Raw genomic sequence first — 17,161 nt, forward strand, 5'->3', positions numbered from 1 at the left:
CAATCAATACATATGGCAAATGAGTTAGTTTGTGCTGAAGCCAGACTTCCAGGCCACTTGTGTGTGACCTCTCACACCTGGCAGAGTGGCTCAGTTGGGATCCCAGCTTCAAAGAGGAACGTGGGTTGTAAGCTTGGGCTCTTAAAATGTGTTGATGGGGTGTTTGGAACTATTGTAAATTTTCCTGTACCTGAGAGATAATTAAATTAAAGAGGTTTCCTCACGGAATTATCTCTCAGGCACAGAGGATCTTGGGAGAAAAGACCTTTTCCACTTGCAGGGGACTTTGCATAAAAAGGCTGTGTGACCCTGAATAAAGAGAGTCTACTCCCAGCGTTAAGTCTCGGCTCATGTGTGAGGGGAAACAGCTATACTGCTCTCTTTGCTTGCTATACTCTCTTCAGGAGAGTACCACTGGGAACTGGATCCAGGGCTTGGGTCCAGGATGGGAAGAGGCGGCGAGACCCCAGCCAAGCTGCAGCGACTAGGGGCTGGAAGTGCTTGTGGTGTCTCGCCAAAGTGCTTATGGTACTCAGTGATAACTAGGAAGCGTAATTGGCGGAGGTACCCAAGGGGAGCTGTGATAACTGTGCACCCTGCTGTATTAACTGTGCACCCTGCTGTATTAACTGTGCACCCTGCTGTAATAACCCTTCACCCTGTTGCATGATAACCCCGCACTCTGCTGCAATAACCCCGCACCCTGCTGTGATAACCCTTCATCCTGCTGTATGATAACCCCACACTCTGCTGTATTAACCGTGCACCCTGCTGTATTAACCGTGCACCCTGCTGTATTAACCGTGCACCCTGCTGTATTAACCGTGCACCCTGCTGTATTAACCGTGCACCCTGCTGTGATAACCCAACACGCTGTGATAACCCCCGCATCATGCTGTATTAACTCAGCACCTTGCTGTGATAACCCCGCACCCTACTGTGATAACCATTTAGCCTGCTGTATTAACCCCGAACCCATATGTATTAACCACACATCATGCTATATTAACCCCACACCTTGCTGTGATTACCCCGCACTCTGCAGGTCCTGGACCTGCAGATGAAATATCCCACATCGCTCTTATCCCGGTAGCATGATGTATTAACCACACATCATGCTATATTAACCCGCACCTTGCTGTGATTACCCCGCACCCTGCTGTATTAACCTCGCACTCTGCAGGTCCTGGACCTGCAGATGAAATATCCCACATCGCTCTTATCCCGGTAACTTCTTGGCTTCTCGTTTTGCAGCAGCTAAATAACCTGCATCGTTCTGTATCCCGGTAACTTCCCAGCTTCCGGTATCGTGGCAGCTAAATAACCTGCATCGCTCTGTATCCCGGTAACTTCCCTGCTTCTCGTCTTGCGGAAGCGAAATAACCCGCATCGCGCTGTATCAAAGTAACTTCACAGCTTCTCGTATCGCTGCAGCTAAATAACCTGCATTACGCTGTATCACGGTAACTTCCCAGCTTCTTGTATCACGGCAGCTAAATAACCCGCATTTCTCTGTATCCCGTTAACTTCCCAGCTTCTTGCATCACTCTGTATCCCGGTAACTTCCCAGCTTCTCGTATTGTGGCAGCTAAATAATCTGCATCGCTTTGTATCCCGGTAACTTCCCAGCTTCTCGTATTGTGGCAGCTAAATAATCTGCATCGCTTTGTATCCCGGTAACTTCCCAGCTTCTCGTATTGTGGAAGCTAAATAACCTGCATCGCTCTGTATCACGGTAACTTCCCAGCCTCTCGTGTAGCGCCAGCTAAATGACCGGCATTGCTCTGTATCTCAGTAACTTCCCAGCTTCTCGTATCGCGGCAGCTAAATAACCTGCATCGCTCTGTATCCCGGTAACTTCCCAGGTTCTCGTATTCTGGCACCTGAATAAACCGGATCGCTCTGTATCATGGTAACTTCCCAGCCTCTCGTATCAAGGCAGCTAAATAACTTGCATCGCTCTGTATCCCGGTAACTTCTCAGCTTCTCGTATCGTGGCAGTGAAATAACCTGCATCGCGCTGTATCACGGTAACTTTGCAGCTTATCTTATTGCGGCAGCTAAATAATCTGCATCGCTCTGTATCCTGGTAACTTCACAGCTTCTCATTTTCTGGCAGCTAAATAACCTGCATCACTCTGGATCCCGGTAACTTCCCAGCTTCTTGTTTTGTGGCAGCTAAATAACCTGCATCACTCTGGATCCCGGTAACTTCCCAGCTTCTCGTTTTGTGGCAGCTAAATATCCCGCATCGCTCTGTATCACGGTAACTTCCCTGCTTCTCTTTCGCAGCAGCTAAATAACCTGCATCGCTCTGTATCCCGGTAACTTCCCAGCTTCTTGTATTGCAGCAGCTAAATAACCTGCATCGCTCTGTATCCCGGTAACTTCCCAGCTTCTCGTATAGCGGCAGCTAAATATTCTGCATCGCTCTGTATCACGGTAACATCCCAGCTTCTTGTATAGCAGCAGCTAAATAACCTGCATCACTTTGTATCCCAGTAACTTCCCAGCTTCTCACATCACTCTGTATCCCGGTAACTTCCCAGCTTCTCGTATTGTGGCAGCTAAATAACCTGCATCGCTCTGTATCACGGTAACATCCCAGCTTCTTGTATTGCAGCAGCTAAATAACCTGCATCGCTCTGTATCCCGGTAACTTCCCAGCTTCTCGTATAGCGGCAGCTAAATATTCTGCATCGCTCTGTATCACGGTAACATCCCAGCTTCTTGTATAGCAGCAGCTAAATAACCTGCATTACTTTGTATCCCAGTAACTTCCCAGCTTCTCACATCACTCTGTATCCCGGTAACTTCCCAGCTTCTCGTATTGTGGCAGCTAAATAACCTGCATCGCTCTGTATCACGGTAACATCCCAGCTTCTTGTATAGCAGCAGCTAAAAAACCTGCATCGCTTTGTATCCCAGTAACTTCCCAGCTTCTCGCATCACTCTGTATCCCGGTAACTTCCCAGCTTCTCGTATTGTGGCAGCTAAATAACCTGCATCGCTCTGTATCACGATAACATCCCAGCTTCTTGTATAGCAGCAGCTAAATAACCTGCATCGTTTGTATCCCAGTAACTTCCCAGCTTCTCGCATCACTCTGTATCCCGGTAACTTCCCAGCTTCTCGTATTGTGGCAGCTAAATAACCTGCATCGCTCGGTATCCCGGTAACTTCCCAGCTTCTCGTATCGTGGCAGCTAAATAACCTGATTCGCTCTGTATCACGGTAACTTCCCAGCTTCTCATATTGTGGCAGCTAAATGACCCGCATCGCTCTGTATCCCGGTAACTTCCCAGCTTCTCGTATCGCACCACCTAAATATTCCGCATTGCTCTGTATCACAGTAACTTCCCAGCTTCTCGTATCCTGGCAGCTATATAACCCGCATCGCGCTGTATCACGGTAACTTCCCAGCTTCTCGTATTCTGGCAGCTATAGAACCCGCATCGCTCTGTATCCCGGTAACTTCCCAGCTACTCGTACTGCGGCAGCTAAATATCCTGCATCGCTCTGTATCCCGGTAACTTCCCAGCTTCTCATATTGTGGCAGCTAAATGACCCGCATCGCTCTGTATCCCGGTAACTTCCCAGCTTCTCGTATCGCACCACCTAAATATTCCGCATTGCTCTGTATCACAGTAACTTCCCAGCTTCTCGTATTCTGGCAGCTATAGAACCCGCATCGCTCTGTATCCCGGTAACTTCCCAGCTACTCGTACTGCGGCAGCTAAATATCCTGCATCGCTCTGTATCCCGGTAACTTCCCAGCTTCTCATATCACGGCAGCTAAATGACCTGTATCGCTCTGTATCATGGTAACTTCCCAGCATCTCGTACCATGGCAGCTAATTAACCTGCATCTGGAAGTATCACTGTAACTTCCCAGCTTCTCATATCGTGGCAGCTAAATAACCTGCATCACTTTGTATGGCGTTAACTTCCCAGCTTCTCTTTCTAGGCAGCTAAATAACCTGATTCGTTCTGTATCACGATAACTTCCCAGCTTCTCGTACCGCGGCAGCTAAATAATCTGCATCTCGCTGTATAATAGTAACTTCCCAGCTTCTCATATTGTGGCAGCTAAATAACCGCATCGCTCTGTATCACGGTAACTTCCCAGCTTCTCGTATCGCGGCAACTATATAACCCGCATCCCGCTGTATCACGGTAACATCCAAGCTTCTCGTATCGCGGCAGCTAAATAACCTGAATCGCTCTGTATCCGGGTAACTTCACAGCTTCTCGTATCAGCGCAGCTAAATATCCTGCATTGCGCTGTATTCTGGTAACTTCCCAGCTCCTCGTACCGCGACAGCTAAATAACCTACATCTCACTGTATAACAGTAACTTCCCAACTTCTCATATCGCGGCAGCTAAATAACCTGCATCGCTCTGTATCCCGGTAACTTCACAGCTTCTAGTATTCTGGCAGCTAAATAAGCTGTATCGCTCTGTATTCCGGTAACTATCCAGCTTCTTATATTCTGGCAGCTAAATATCCTGCATCGCACTGTATCCCGGTAGCTTCCCAGCTTCTCGTATCCTGGCAGCTAAATAGCCTGCATCGCTCTGTATCACGGTAACTTCCCAGCTTCTCATATCGCGGCAGCAAAATAACCTGCATCGCTCTGTATCCTGGTAACTTCCCAGCTTCTCGTATCCTGCCAGCTAAATAACCTGCATCGCTCTGCATCACGGTAGCTTCCCAGCTTCTCATATCACGGCAGCTAAATAACCTGCATCGCTCTGTATCCTGGTAACTTCCCAGCTTCTTGTATTGCGTCAGCTAAATAACCTGCATCGTTCTGTATCCTGGTAACTTCCCAGCTTCTTGTATTGCGCCAGCTAAATAACCTGTATCGCTTTGTATCCCGGTAACTTCTTAGATTCTCGTATTGCGGCAGCGAAATAACCCGCATCGCTCTGTATCCCGGTAACTTCCTAGATTCTCGTATTGCGGCAGCGAAATAACCCGCATCGCTCTGTATCCCGGTAACTTCCTAGATTCTCGTATTGCGGCAGCGAAATAACCCGCATCGCTCTGTATCCCGGTAACTACCCAGCTTCTCATATCACAGCAGCTAAATGACCTGTATCGCTCTGTATCCCGGTAACTTCCCAGCTTCTCGTATCGCGGTAACTTTTGGCCAGTGTGAATGCAGCAATGTGAAGCAAAATAATAAGTAAACTCTAAATGTGCTTCCTGATATGCTGAGACGGTAGGGGTGCTAAATAAAAAGCAGGTTTTCATCATGTCCAATCAGCTGGGAGGGGGAATACAACCAGGAGTAATGCTGCCATGTACAACCGATTGTGAAACAAAGACATTTAAACCATGTGAAATGGCTAAACCGTAACCCTGGCAAATGACGATCTGTCAGCTGAATTCTGGGAGACACTGACACCCCAGTTTTTGACGTCACGCTATTGCATAACGTGTTTTGTTTCCTTCTCACTGTCTCCAAACATTGCTTTATGAAACGGACGAATACATTATTCCCGCAGTTTAATATTATTATAGCTCTGCTGTACTAATCAGTGCAATTTACACTATTTATTCTAGTAATACCTTTTAATATATTTCTTAAAAATAAATGTACTACTTGGGTCTTAATGAAAGTTTTTAATCTCCTCTCGTTACCACAAAGTCTAAAAAGATTTTCCGAATTGAATAATAATTTGATCCGTTAATCTTCTGAAGGTAGCAATTTTATTTTGCCCTCTTTTAGTCTCTGAGGCTCACAAATGAATAGAGCTTCATTATAGCAGTCTGCGTTTAATAACCATTATCCATTATCTTGTAATTAAGACTCCCTGTAACGAATCATGAGGACAATGCAAAAATACATAGTACATTTCTTTAATGAACTGGAAAATGTTCCTCTTGTTCTATTTAGTAATGACTTGCTGAATAGTCATTAAATCCACTGGAGAGTAGGGACGAGATGGGTTTTAAAGACTGTCTTCAGTTTGTGGTTAATCTATTAGAATTAAAATTTCATTTTCTATTTTTATCAACAACTGATTAAAAGTCATTCTGTTTGACCAAATTGATTAGAAGACCATATACAGGGGCAGCTGTTGTTTAATGAAAGTTTTTAATGAAACTGTACCGGAGAGACTTGCAATTAGGGTCCTTGGAAAAGCCTTTCTGTCCCCCCAGGTGTATGATATGCTTAAATGAATTAGTCCTGGAGTCTCTGAGTGCATGAGTGTTCCCTGTAGACTATTTTTTCATGAGATGTGAATGATTTACCTGGATGTCTCGGTTATTAGAGATATGCACAATGTATACATATTGTATTAGCATTACACAGTGTGGTGTGTTTCTCTCTCACACAGTGTGTAATAACATCCTCTATACTGGACCCTCTTCATCCCCGTTGTAGAATTGTAAATTGCTTTCTGAATCACTGTGGAGAGAGGTACTATTCTGTTAGGAGTGCAACATAATCGGTCATATTACATTTCATTCGGTTTCAGGCTCAGATTTTATAAAGACCTCAACAGGAAAAGAATCGGTAAATGCCACATATCCTGTAGCTCTGGTGATGGTCCGCGCAATCCGGGATTTCTATAGGAAAACCGGGATCAAGGTAATTGAAATATGTAAAAAGAAGGCAGATTTCACTGATTCAGCTACAATTCCTCTTGCTTTTTATTTCTTACTTTATCCTTTTTAATATGTGTATCTTGTAAATCTCAGTTTCTCTAAATGTAGCTGTTGTTTTGAGTAACACAATATATTTTCCCACAATCCCCCTCTCCTGACTGGAAGGTAGCCAATCACTGTCTTATTACGTTCTAGGATATAATATGCAGTGTTTCAGTTACGTTCTATTAGGAAAGAGGACCGTAATTGGCTGTAGGGTGGAGTCAGGTCAGCAGCTGAGCTCACACTAATCCCTTATTGGTTGAGCTGAGTGTGTACCCGAACAACTTTTAATCGGAAAGATGTCTTCTGAAAAGGAGAGGTAAGGCTATGGAGTCGCAGTTATGTCTTCAAAGAAATGTAGACCAAATCCTCATTGAATGAACTTAAGTCGTGTTGATGTCTGGAGGGTCCCTTTAAGGTTTGTACAAAAGGAATCTCCCGCTAATAGGACATATTGAGACGTAGCTGCTCTCTGTTAAGAGTGTGTGTACCAGGTCTGTCCACGTTACTGTCCGTGGTTTCCTTGCTGTTATGGCATTTCTAATAAAATGTATTTTTTCTTTCATCAATTTTGGAAAATGTTTAATTTGTCTTTAAGCTAGTTACATCAGTATGCAGCCTTCGGCACTCCAGATGCTTTGCCAGCATGGTGTCTGTAAGAGTACTATGGGAGATGTAGTCCACATTATTTGGATTGGGGAAGGTGGACAAGCCCTGAGCTAGAACCTATAACAATACAGGACTCTGTATCATAATTTCACACAGAGATGCTTCTAACCTGATGGCGTTGATTAATGACGGCAAGACCGGAACCGAAAGATGATCTAGAAACCAAACTCCAGTAATAGCCAACTAGATTAAATACTCCTCAAATGTAATCATGAAATATCCCATGTTCCGTTAAGTCAAACCAACCTCCAGGGTTGTTACCTGGCCAAAATAGCCTAAATGGAAGCATATCTGGTTTGAAGAATTATTTCAGGTTGGCTACATTTGTCGTTTGAAATTCACTTTTATTCTAACAATTCTCGCTTTAGTAAATAACTCTGACTGAATCTATAATGTCTGAATTCTGAATCGGTCACTGGTTTATTGTTAACCCCTTGCTCTTTGTCTCTTTTCCTGTGTCTAGGTTGGGTTTAAACCAGCCGGAGGGATTCGTTCTGCAAAGGAAGCTCTGGTCTGGCTCTCCCTTATCAAGGAAGAGCTGGGTGACGAATGGTTGAGCCCAGCGCTTTTTCGCATAGGAGCTAGCACTTTATTGGGAGACATTGAGAGACAGGTTAGAATAAGATCTGGCTCTGAATTTATCATTCTCCTTGGGCTTTATTTAACAATATTTGTTACACTTGTTTGTAGTGAATTAAAAACGTAATTGCTCATTTTTCCACCACTGTATATTATTGTGGCGAAACTGACCTCGCCACGTGTCCTTGGAGGGGGCTGATTGCCCGCCTCTTGCCTTTGGACTATGGACCAGACTTTATGGGAATGTGATACCCCAGATAGCCATACCATGGAGCCTATTCATATAATGAAAGACTATGGGAAAGACTTTAGCTCCATGGCAATTGTACTGTGTGAGTAGGATCTGCGCGCTATTCGGTAGTTTTGTGCGTGCAGATCCCAGCTATCTGGGGATAGGTGAAATGTCTGTGTGTTATGTGTAAATGTGACTTTATGTATTTTAAAGTGTTTTATGTTGTTTTGCAACCATGTGGTTAATGGAGTCTGCCTTTAGTCCTGGGTAATTGGATTACTTATCCAATTAACTCCAGGGCAGAAGGGAGGAAACCAGGGTGCATTGTGGGGATGTTTTTCTGCCAGCCAGAAAGGAACAAAAGATACTTTTAGTAACTTTTAAACCCCTGGTCGGATTCATGCCATTTTTTAATATGTTGTTCCCCTGAATGGATTGATTGTGGATATGTATTTTTATGTGAATGTGATGTATGGTTTTAAAGTTATGAAAGTTGGGTAAAAGTATATTTTACTCTGTATGCATAATGGGATTATGTGTCACACTAAGGGGAGGGGATGTGTGGGTTGTACCATGTATCTGACTGGTTATTTTATGCCTCCCCCTGGGTGTGGCCTGTATGTGTGAGTTGGAAATAAAAGCCAGACTGGGTGTCCCAGTCTAGAGTTCCTGTTTAACCCTCAAAGTGATGTGTCGTCTCATTATTGGGGGGAAGGATTTATTGAGTGCTGTTCCAGTTGACTGCTAGGAGTACAAGCCTATTCGTATGGTTCCTATTCAATGGTCTACAGCATTCATATGCTTGGGAGAATTTAAAAGGTTTCTCGGATTCGGTGATTGTGGTGTCTGCCAGAGTGCTTGGAGTCCTCAGGAAGCACTAGGAGCATCCATTAACGGAGGTACTCAGTCGGGGTGCCAGGTGATCCGTTACATTGGTGGCAAGCGGTGGGATGGCGTCCTAGTGCGAGGAGAAGCAGCTCAGAGACACTGGTAACGTTTGGAATTACAAATTGAGGGCAACGCTAGTATCCGTACAGCGCCCCTGGCTACAGCAGGATGGAATCAGCTAGTTTTTGGTCAGCGTTCCATGATGAGGAGGAGGAGGCGGCCGCGGACTACAGGGATGCAGACAGAAAGGAAGTCTGGTATGATGCCCTGGAAGACGCCCAGTGGCGGCGAGGTGAGAGTCTCCCCAGTGATGAGCAGCGGCTACAGAAGCGTGTGGCGATGCGCATGTATCTATTGGGAGAGCAGCCCCTGGATGAGTGGGTGACAAGACTAGAGACCCTGGTATGGCGAGAGATCTGGCTAGACAACGCATACCAGGCCCTCTGGTGGCATACCATTCGACTTACCCCCTGGACGGCCCAGCACGACTTACCGGAGGGGGATGATTATGATGGCCCGGGTTTATTATGGGATGCCTTGGAGGACGACATTGATCTTGGCAGCACGGAGGGGTCTAGGTTTTGGGACATCTACGACTACCGGATGGGCATGTATGTCTGGGCTGACGAATGCGAGGTGAGCAAAGACATGACCCACCTGGTAACAAGGGAGTGGGAGCTGGAGCAGGACTACCAACACCTGCTCAGCTTCGTGCAGCTCCAACCTACCCGACAAGCAGAACCAGACCTCATAGACTGGTCCTGGAGAGACCCACAGATGGCAGGTGGAGATGGGATAGAGGTCTCTCTACTGGCCCTACAGGGATGCTGGGCAGTCGGCCCAGATCCCCAGCGGCAGGTTACAGTTCAGAGAGAGGAGCTTGTTACACCCTCTCTCCAGCGGCAGCCTAACCCACCAAGGGGAGACCGTAAGCCCCACACCAGCGCAGATGGGACCGTGGTCTCTGCGCCCAAGTTACAGGGAGCTGAAGGAGCCGTCCTCCCTCCCCAGCGGCAGTGTGATTTGTTGGGAATTGGGAGCCCGGTCTCCATTCCCCAGCGGCAGAGTATCCAGCAGGGAATAGAGAGCCCATCCCCCTTTCCCCCACAGCAGGACTCTGTGCTGGGAGGAGAGACAGTCGGTCTCCCTCCGCAGAGACGGGAAGTATGCATGGGAGAGGAGATTGTTACCACCTCTCCCCAGCGGCGGATCATTAATGTACAGGGAATAGAGAGCCCAGTCTCCATTCCCCAGCGGCAGAGTGTTCTAATGGGAGAGGAGCTGGTTACCACCTCTCCCCAGCGGCAGCTTAATGTACCAGGGGGAGACTGTAAGCCCCACACCTGTGCAGATGGGACCGTGGTCTCTGCACTTCCAGCACAGGGGGTAGGGACGGTCGGTCCTGCCCCCCCACAACAGGGCTGTTTAGCCAAAGGGGAGACAGTCTGTCTCCAGCAGCAGAGCTGTGTAACTAAAGGGGAGACAGTCGGTCTCCAGCAGCAGAGTTGTGTAACTCAAGGGGAGACAGTCGGTCTCCAGCAGCAGAGCGGTGTAACTCAAGGGGAGACAGTCGGTCTCCAGCAGCAGAGCTGTGTAACTAAAGGGGAGACAGTCGGTCTCCAGCAGCAGAGCTGTGTAACTCAAGGGGAGACAGTCGGTCTCCAGCAGCAGAGCGGTGTAACTCAAGGGGAGACAGTCGGTCTCCAGCAGCAGAGCGGTGTATCTAAAGGGGAGACAGTCGGTCTCCAGCAACCAGGCTCCAACCAGACTACTCCCGTGGTAGTGCTGGCAACAGGACAGAGTACCGCTGGTCTCTGCCCCCTCAGCAACCTACCAAGGCAGCCTACCAGTCCCCCACACAGCCGTGGTGAGGCACCTGAACCTGGACAAGATTCTCCCTCACCCAGGTGTAGTAACTGTTTATTGTGGGTGGGCTGCTCTGCTGTTTCTGTCTTGTGGGTGGGCTGCTGGACTAACAAGGGCACTGACCGGCAGGAGGTCAAGTACCCTGTTAGTCTGGGGGGTAAAGGGGAGAAGTGTGGCGAAACCGACCTCGCCACGTGTCCTTGGAGGGGGCTGATTGCCCGCCTCTTGCCTTTGGACTATGGACCAGACTTTATGGGAATGTGATACCCCAGATAGCCATACCATGGAGCCTATTCATATAATGAAAGACTATGGGAAAGACTTTAGCTCCATGGCAATTGTACTGTGTGAGTAGGATCTGCGCGCTATTCGGTAGTTTTGTGCGTGCAGATCCCAGCTATCTGGGGATAGGTGAAATGTCTGTGTGTTATGTGTAAATGTGACTTTATGTATTTTAAAGTGTTTTATGTTGTTTTGCAACCATGTGGTTAATGGAGTCTGCCTTTAGTCCTGGGTAATTGGATTACTTATCCAATTAACTCCAGGGCAGAAGGGAGGAAACCAGGGTGCATTGTGGGGATGTTTTTCTGCCAGCCAGAAAGGAACAAAAGATACTTTTAGTAACTTTTAAACCCCTGGTCGGATTCATGCCATTTTTTAATATGTTGTTCCCCTGAATGGATTGATTGTGGATATGTATTTTTATGTGAATGTGATGTATGGTTTTAAAGTTATGAAAGTTGGGTAAAAGTATATTTTACTCTGTATGCATAATGGGATTATGTGTCACACTAAGGGGAGGGGATGTGTGGGTTGTACCATGTATCTGACTGGTTATTTTATGCCTCCCCCTGGGTGTGGCCTGTATGTGTGAGTTGGAAATAAAAGCCAGACTGGGTGTCCCAGTCTTGAGTTCCTGCTTAACCCTCAAAATGAAGTGTCGTCTCGTTCTTGGGGGGGGATTGGATTGTAAGCTGACTGCCAAGAGTGTAAGCCGATTGTATGCTTTTCTTGTTCAGCTGTTCCAGTTCGGAGTGTTATTTCGTATCCAGATCGGGAGTGTGATGTTCTGCAGTAGCTGTGCCTGTCTTTAGAAAAGGGGATTATCGCCTAAACGGATTTTTCCCCTTTTATGCTGAAACGGTCCGTTACAATTATTATAACTGCAGCTCTGTTGTTCTGAGGTTCAGTTCGTCACAGAGGTCACCTGTCTCCCTGCACACAGTGTATTATAACTGCAGCTATAAGGTTATAGTGTAAGGAGGTCCATGTCTCCCTGCACACAGTGTATTTTAACTGCAGCTACAAGGTTATGGTGTAAGGAGGTCCATGTCTCCCTGCACACAGTGTATTATAACTGCAGCTACAAGGTTATGGTGTAAGGAGGTTCCCTGTCTTCCCGCACGCAGTGTATTATAACTGCAGCTATAAGGTTATGGTGTAAGGAGGTCCCCTGTCTCCCCGCACACAGTGTATTATAACTGCAGCTATAAGGTTATGGTGTAAGGAGGTCCCCTCTCTCCCCGAACACAGTGTATTATAGCTGCAGCTATAAGGTTATGGTGTAAGGAGGTCCCCCGTCTCCCCACACAGTGTATTATAACTGCAGCTATAATGTTTTGGTGTAAGGAGGTCCCCTGTCTCCCCACGCACAGTGTATTATAACTGCAGCTATAAGGTTATGGTGTAAGGAGGTCCCCCGTCTCCCCACACACAGTGTATTATAACTGTAGCTATAATGTTATGGTCTAAGAAGGTCCCCTGTCTCCCCATGCACAGTGTATTATAACTGCAGCTATAAGGTTATGGTGTAAGGAGGTCCCCCGTCTCCCCACACAGTGTATTATAACTGCAGCTATAAGGTTATGGTGTTAGGAGGTCCCCTGTCTCCCTGCACACAGTGTATTATAACTGCAGCTATAAGGTTATGGTGTGAGGAGGTCCCCTGTCTCCCCACACACACAGTGTATTATAACTGCAGCTATAATGTTCTGCTCTAAGGAGGTCCAGTGTCTCCCCGCACACAGTGTATTATAACTGCAGCTATAAGGTTATGGTGTAAGGAGGTCCATGTCTCCCTGCACACAGTGTATTATAACTGCAGCTACAAGGTTATGGTGTAAGGAGGTTCCCTGTCTTCCCGCACGCAGTGTATTATAACTGCAGCTATAAGGTTATGGTGTAAGGAGGTCCCCTGTCTCCCCGCACACAGTGTATTATAACTGCAGCTATAAGGTTATGGTGTAAGGAGGTCCCCTCTCTCCCCGAACACAGTGTATTATAGCTGCAGCTATAAGGTTATGGTGTAAGGAGGTCCCCCGTCTCCCCACACAGTGTATTATAACTGCAGCTATAATGTTATGGTGTAAGGAGGTCCCCTGTCTCCCCACGCACAGTGTATTATAACTGCAGCTATAAGGTTATGGTGTAAGGAGGTCCCCCGTCTCCCCACACAGTGTATTATAACTGCAGCTATAAGGTTATGGTGTTAGGAGGTCCCCTGTCTCCCTGCACACAGTGTATTATAACTGCAGCTATAAGGTTATGGTGTGAGGAGGTCCCCTGTCTCCCCACACACACAGTGTATTATAACTGCAGCTATAATGTTCTGCTCTAAGGAGGTCCAGTGTCTCCCCGCACACAGTGTATTATAACTGTAGCTATAAGGTTATGTTGTAAGGAGGTCCCCTGTCTCCCTGCACACAGTGTATTATAACTGTAGCTATAAGGTTATGGAGTAAGGAGGTCCCCTGTCTCCCTGCACACAGTGTTTTATAACTGCAGCTAAAAGGTTATGGTGTAGGAGGTCCCCCGTCTCCCCGCACACAGTGTATTATAACTGCAGCTATAAGGTTATGGTGTAATGAGGTCCACTGTCTCCCCGCACACAGTGTATTATAACTGCAGCTATAAGGTTATGGTGTAAGGAGGTCCCCTGTCTCCCTGCACACAGTGTATTATAACTGCAGCTATAAGGTTATGGTGTAAGGAGATCCCCTGTCTCCCTGCACACAGTGTATTATAACTGCAGCTATAAGGTTATGGTGTAAGGAGGTCCCCTGTCTCCCTGCACACAGCGTATTATAACTGCAGCTATAAGGTTATGGTGTAAGGAGGTCCCATGGCCCTCCCGCACACAGTGTATTATAACTGCAGCTATAAGGTTATGGTGTAAGGAGGTCCCCTGTTTCCCTGCACACAGTGTATTATAACTGTAGCTATAAGGTTATGGTGTAAGGAGGTTCCCTGTCTCCCCGCACACAGTGTATTATAACTGCAGCTATAAGGTTATGGTGTAAGGAGGTCCCCCGTCTCCCCGCACACAGTGTATTATAACTGCAGCTATAGGTTATGGTGTAAGGAGGTCCCCTGTCTCCCCGCACACAGTGTATTATAACTGCAGCTGTAAGGTTATGGTGTAAGGAGGCCCCCTGTCTCCCCGCACACAGTGTATTATAACTGTATCTATAAGGTTATGGTGTAAGGAGGTTCCCTGTCTCCCTGCACACAGTGTATTATAACTGCAGCTATAAGGTTATGGTGTAAGGAGGTCCCCCGTCTCCCTGCACACAGTGTATTATAACTGCAGCTATAAGGTTATGGTGTAAGGAGGTCCCCTGTCTCCCCGCACACAGTGTATTATAACGGCAGCTATAAGGTTATGGTGTAAGGAGGTTCCCTGTCTCCCTGCACACAGTGTATTATAACTGCAGCTATAAGGTTATGGTGTAAGGAGGTCCCCCGTCTCCCTGCACACAGTGTATTATAACTGCAGCTATAAGGTTATGGTGTAAGGAGATCCCCCGTCTCCCCGCACACAGTGTATTATAACTGCAGCTATAGGTTATGGTGTAAGGAGGTCCCCTGTCTCCCCGCACACAGTGTATTATAACTGCAGCTATAAGGTTATGGTGTAAGGAGGCCCCCTGTCTCCCAGCACACTGTGTGTTATAACTGCAGCTATAAGGTTATGGTGTAGGAGGTCCCCTGTCTCCCCGCACACAGTGTATTATAACTGCAGCTATAAGGTTATGGCGTAAGGAGGTCCCCCTGTCTCCCAGCACACTGTGTGTTATAACTGCAGCTATAAGGTTATTGTGTAAGGAGATCCCCTCTCTCCCCGCACACAGTGTATTATAACTGCAGCTATAAGGTTATGGTGTAAGGAGGTCCCCTGTCTCCCCTCACACAGTGTATTATAACTGCAGCTATAAGGTTATGGTGTAAGGAGGTCCCCTGTCTCCCCTCACACAGTGTATTATAACTGCAGCTATACGGTTATGGTGTAAGGAGGTCCCCCGTCTACCTGCACACAGTGTATTATAGCTGTTATATTGGGTCGCTCACATATGTCATGGGGGAAATTGCATCCTGCAAATTAAACTCCTTACTTCTTTAAATTTTCCTTTATAGAGTTCTATGGAATTGCCGAGCTATGGCTGCATACTATATAGTTTCATTAATGAAAAAACACAAATGAAGTCTTCTAGCAGATTTGTGCAAAAACTTTTCCAGCTTTTCAAAATGCATAGTGTGGGATTGTCTGAATCTGATGGCAAATGGTAACGTTGGTTTAGATCTTTTTCAATATGCTGAGTTAGAGCTCTGAATTGCTGCATTTTGTTCTAATCAAATCTGCTGCATTTTTATTTGTTTGTTTTTTGTTATTTTTGTGAATCTACAAATCAGGTAATTTTCCCTTTTGTCGTTTTTTTTCTTTAATATTACATATTATCTTATTATTTTTGTGGCAGATTTACCACCATGTGACAGGAAGGTACGCAGCGCATCATGATCTGCCGATGGCCTAACTGCTGACATTTGTGCAGCAAAACAGCAGAAAATGTGCATCGTGGTAGCAAAGACTGGTCCAGAAAACCTCACAAAATTATCGCCCTATCGCTGAACAGTGTGTGTGTGTTAATGTGTGTGTGTCAATGTGTGTCAGTGTGTGTTAATGTGTGTCACATGTGTGTGCGTGTCAATGTGTGTCAGTGTGTGTGTTAATGTGTGTCAGTGTGTGTTAATGTGTGTCACATGTGTGTGTGTGTGTGTGTGTTAATGTGTGTCAGTGTGTGTGTTAATGTGTGTCAGTGTGTGTTAATGTGTGTCACATGTGTGTGCGTGTCAATGTGTGTCAGTGTGTGTGTTAATGTGTGTCTGTGTGTGTGTTAATGTGTGTGTGTGGGGGCTGCCTGTGTGTACAGGGCGCATGCATTTTGTACAGAAAATGTATCCAGCAATGTTAAATTTTTGGGCGTTTTATAAATAAAACCTTGTCACTTGTATCCAAACAATGTTTCAATCAGATAATACAAATATTCACGCCCCAGGTTGATTCTAACATCTCTAGCTTCAAGCAGCCGTTCCTAGTCGTTTTCTATAGAAATCGTTTGACATGAAAGAAGGGTAGTTAAAACGTTGTGTCATACCACACATGCATGTATCAGTGATTTGTATCCGATTCATTCTGATGATTTTTGTTCTCTGTATTACTGTATTTAACAGTTGGCAGAGTTTTTAGAATAAAGAGCATTATATAACGTATACCAGATGTTTGTAGATTGCTGAGACATATCTTGTTAAAATGTCTCAAATAAAGGAAATCTTCCCAGCTTGGCCTTGCTGGGGTGAAATTGTTTATTTTTTTAATTTTTTGTGTGTTTATGAAAATTTTGCACACCATCCGTGTTTCCATGTTGGCTTCCGTGTCTCTTTGTCTATGTGACTTGTAGCAGAGAGTTACTGACATTTGTACACATGGTCAGATGTACCAAAGAGAAAATAAACTTGTCTCTCACAGAGAAGTTCCCAAAAAGCTGAGCGTATCTTCAGGAAGTCTCAGCTCTGCACATTCATAGGACTGCCCGAGAGTGCTTTCCTTGCTTAATCTCTTGCCTCTTATTCCATTCTTAATGATCGTGTCCAGACTTGCTACCCCTTTTGTCAGTCTAACCCAGGGGTTATTAGTCCCTACTGCCCACTAGTGGGTGGTTTGGGATTTTAGGTGGGCGATGGTGGATTCTGCAGAAAAAGCCCGGAGGGCCTCAAAGGCCAGTATGGGAGATCCATTCATCTCCCCTGCCGGCCCATGCATAGCCGGCAGGGGAGATGAATGGATCTCCCATCAAAGATCTCCCTCACCAGCCCGCTTGCACTTAGTTCCAGCAGAGAGAGGGGAGGGTCTGTGTTTCTCCAGCAAGCAGGCAGGTCTGAGTTTTGCTGTACGTTACAATGGTAGCGCTCCGATAAAGTGTTGTGC

The 17,161-nt window shown here is 46.2% G+C and overlaps 1 protein-coding gene across 3 annotated transcripts in view; it reads left to right on the top strand.

The window, feature by feature from the left end:
- Positions 1–16,535, top strand: part of DERA (deoxyribose-phosphate aldolase) — a 74,473-nt gene extending 57,938 nt beyond the window's left edge. Inside the window, exons 7-10 of one of the 3 annotated variants that reach the window (XM_063446614.1) lie at positions 6,494–6,606; positions 7,798–7,947; positions 15,654–15,830; positions 16,041–16,535. In XM_063446614.1, coding sequence (XP_063302684.1) covers positions 6,494–6,606; positions 7,798–7,947; positions 15,654–15,710 — 320 coding nt within the window. In that variant the 3' untranslated portion in view covers positions 15,711–15,830; positions 16,041–16,535. The remainder of the gene's footprint in view (positions 1–6,493; positions 6,607–7,797; positions 7,948–15,653; positions 15,831–16,040) is intronic. The other 2 variants (XM_063446613.1, XM_063446612.1) reach the window with 2 other exon arrangements.
- The last annotated feature ends 626 nt before the right edge of the window (positions 16,536–17,161 follow it).

The sequence above is a fragment of the Pelobates fuscus genome, chromosome 3 (assembly GCF_036172605.1).
Source record: "Pelobates fuscus isolate aPelFus1 chromosome 3, aPelFus1.pri, whole genome shotgun sequence".
NCBI lineage: Eukaryota > Metazoa > Chordata > Amphibia > Anura > Pelobatidae > Pelobates > Pelobates fuscus.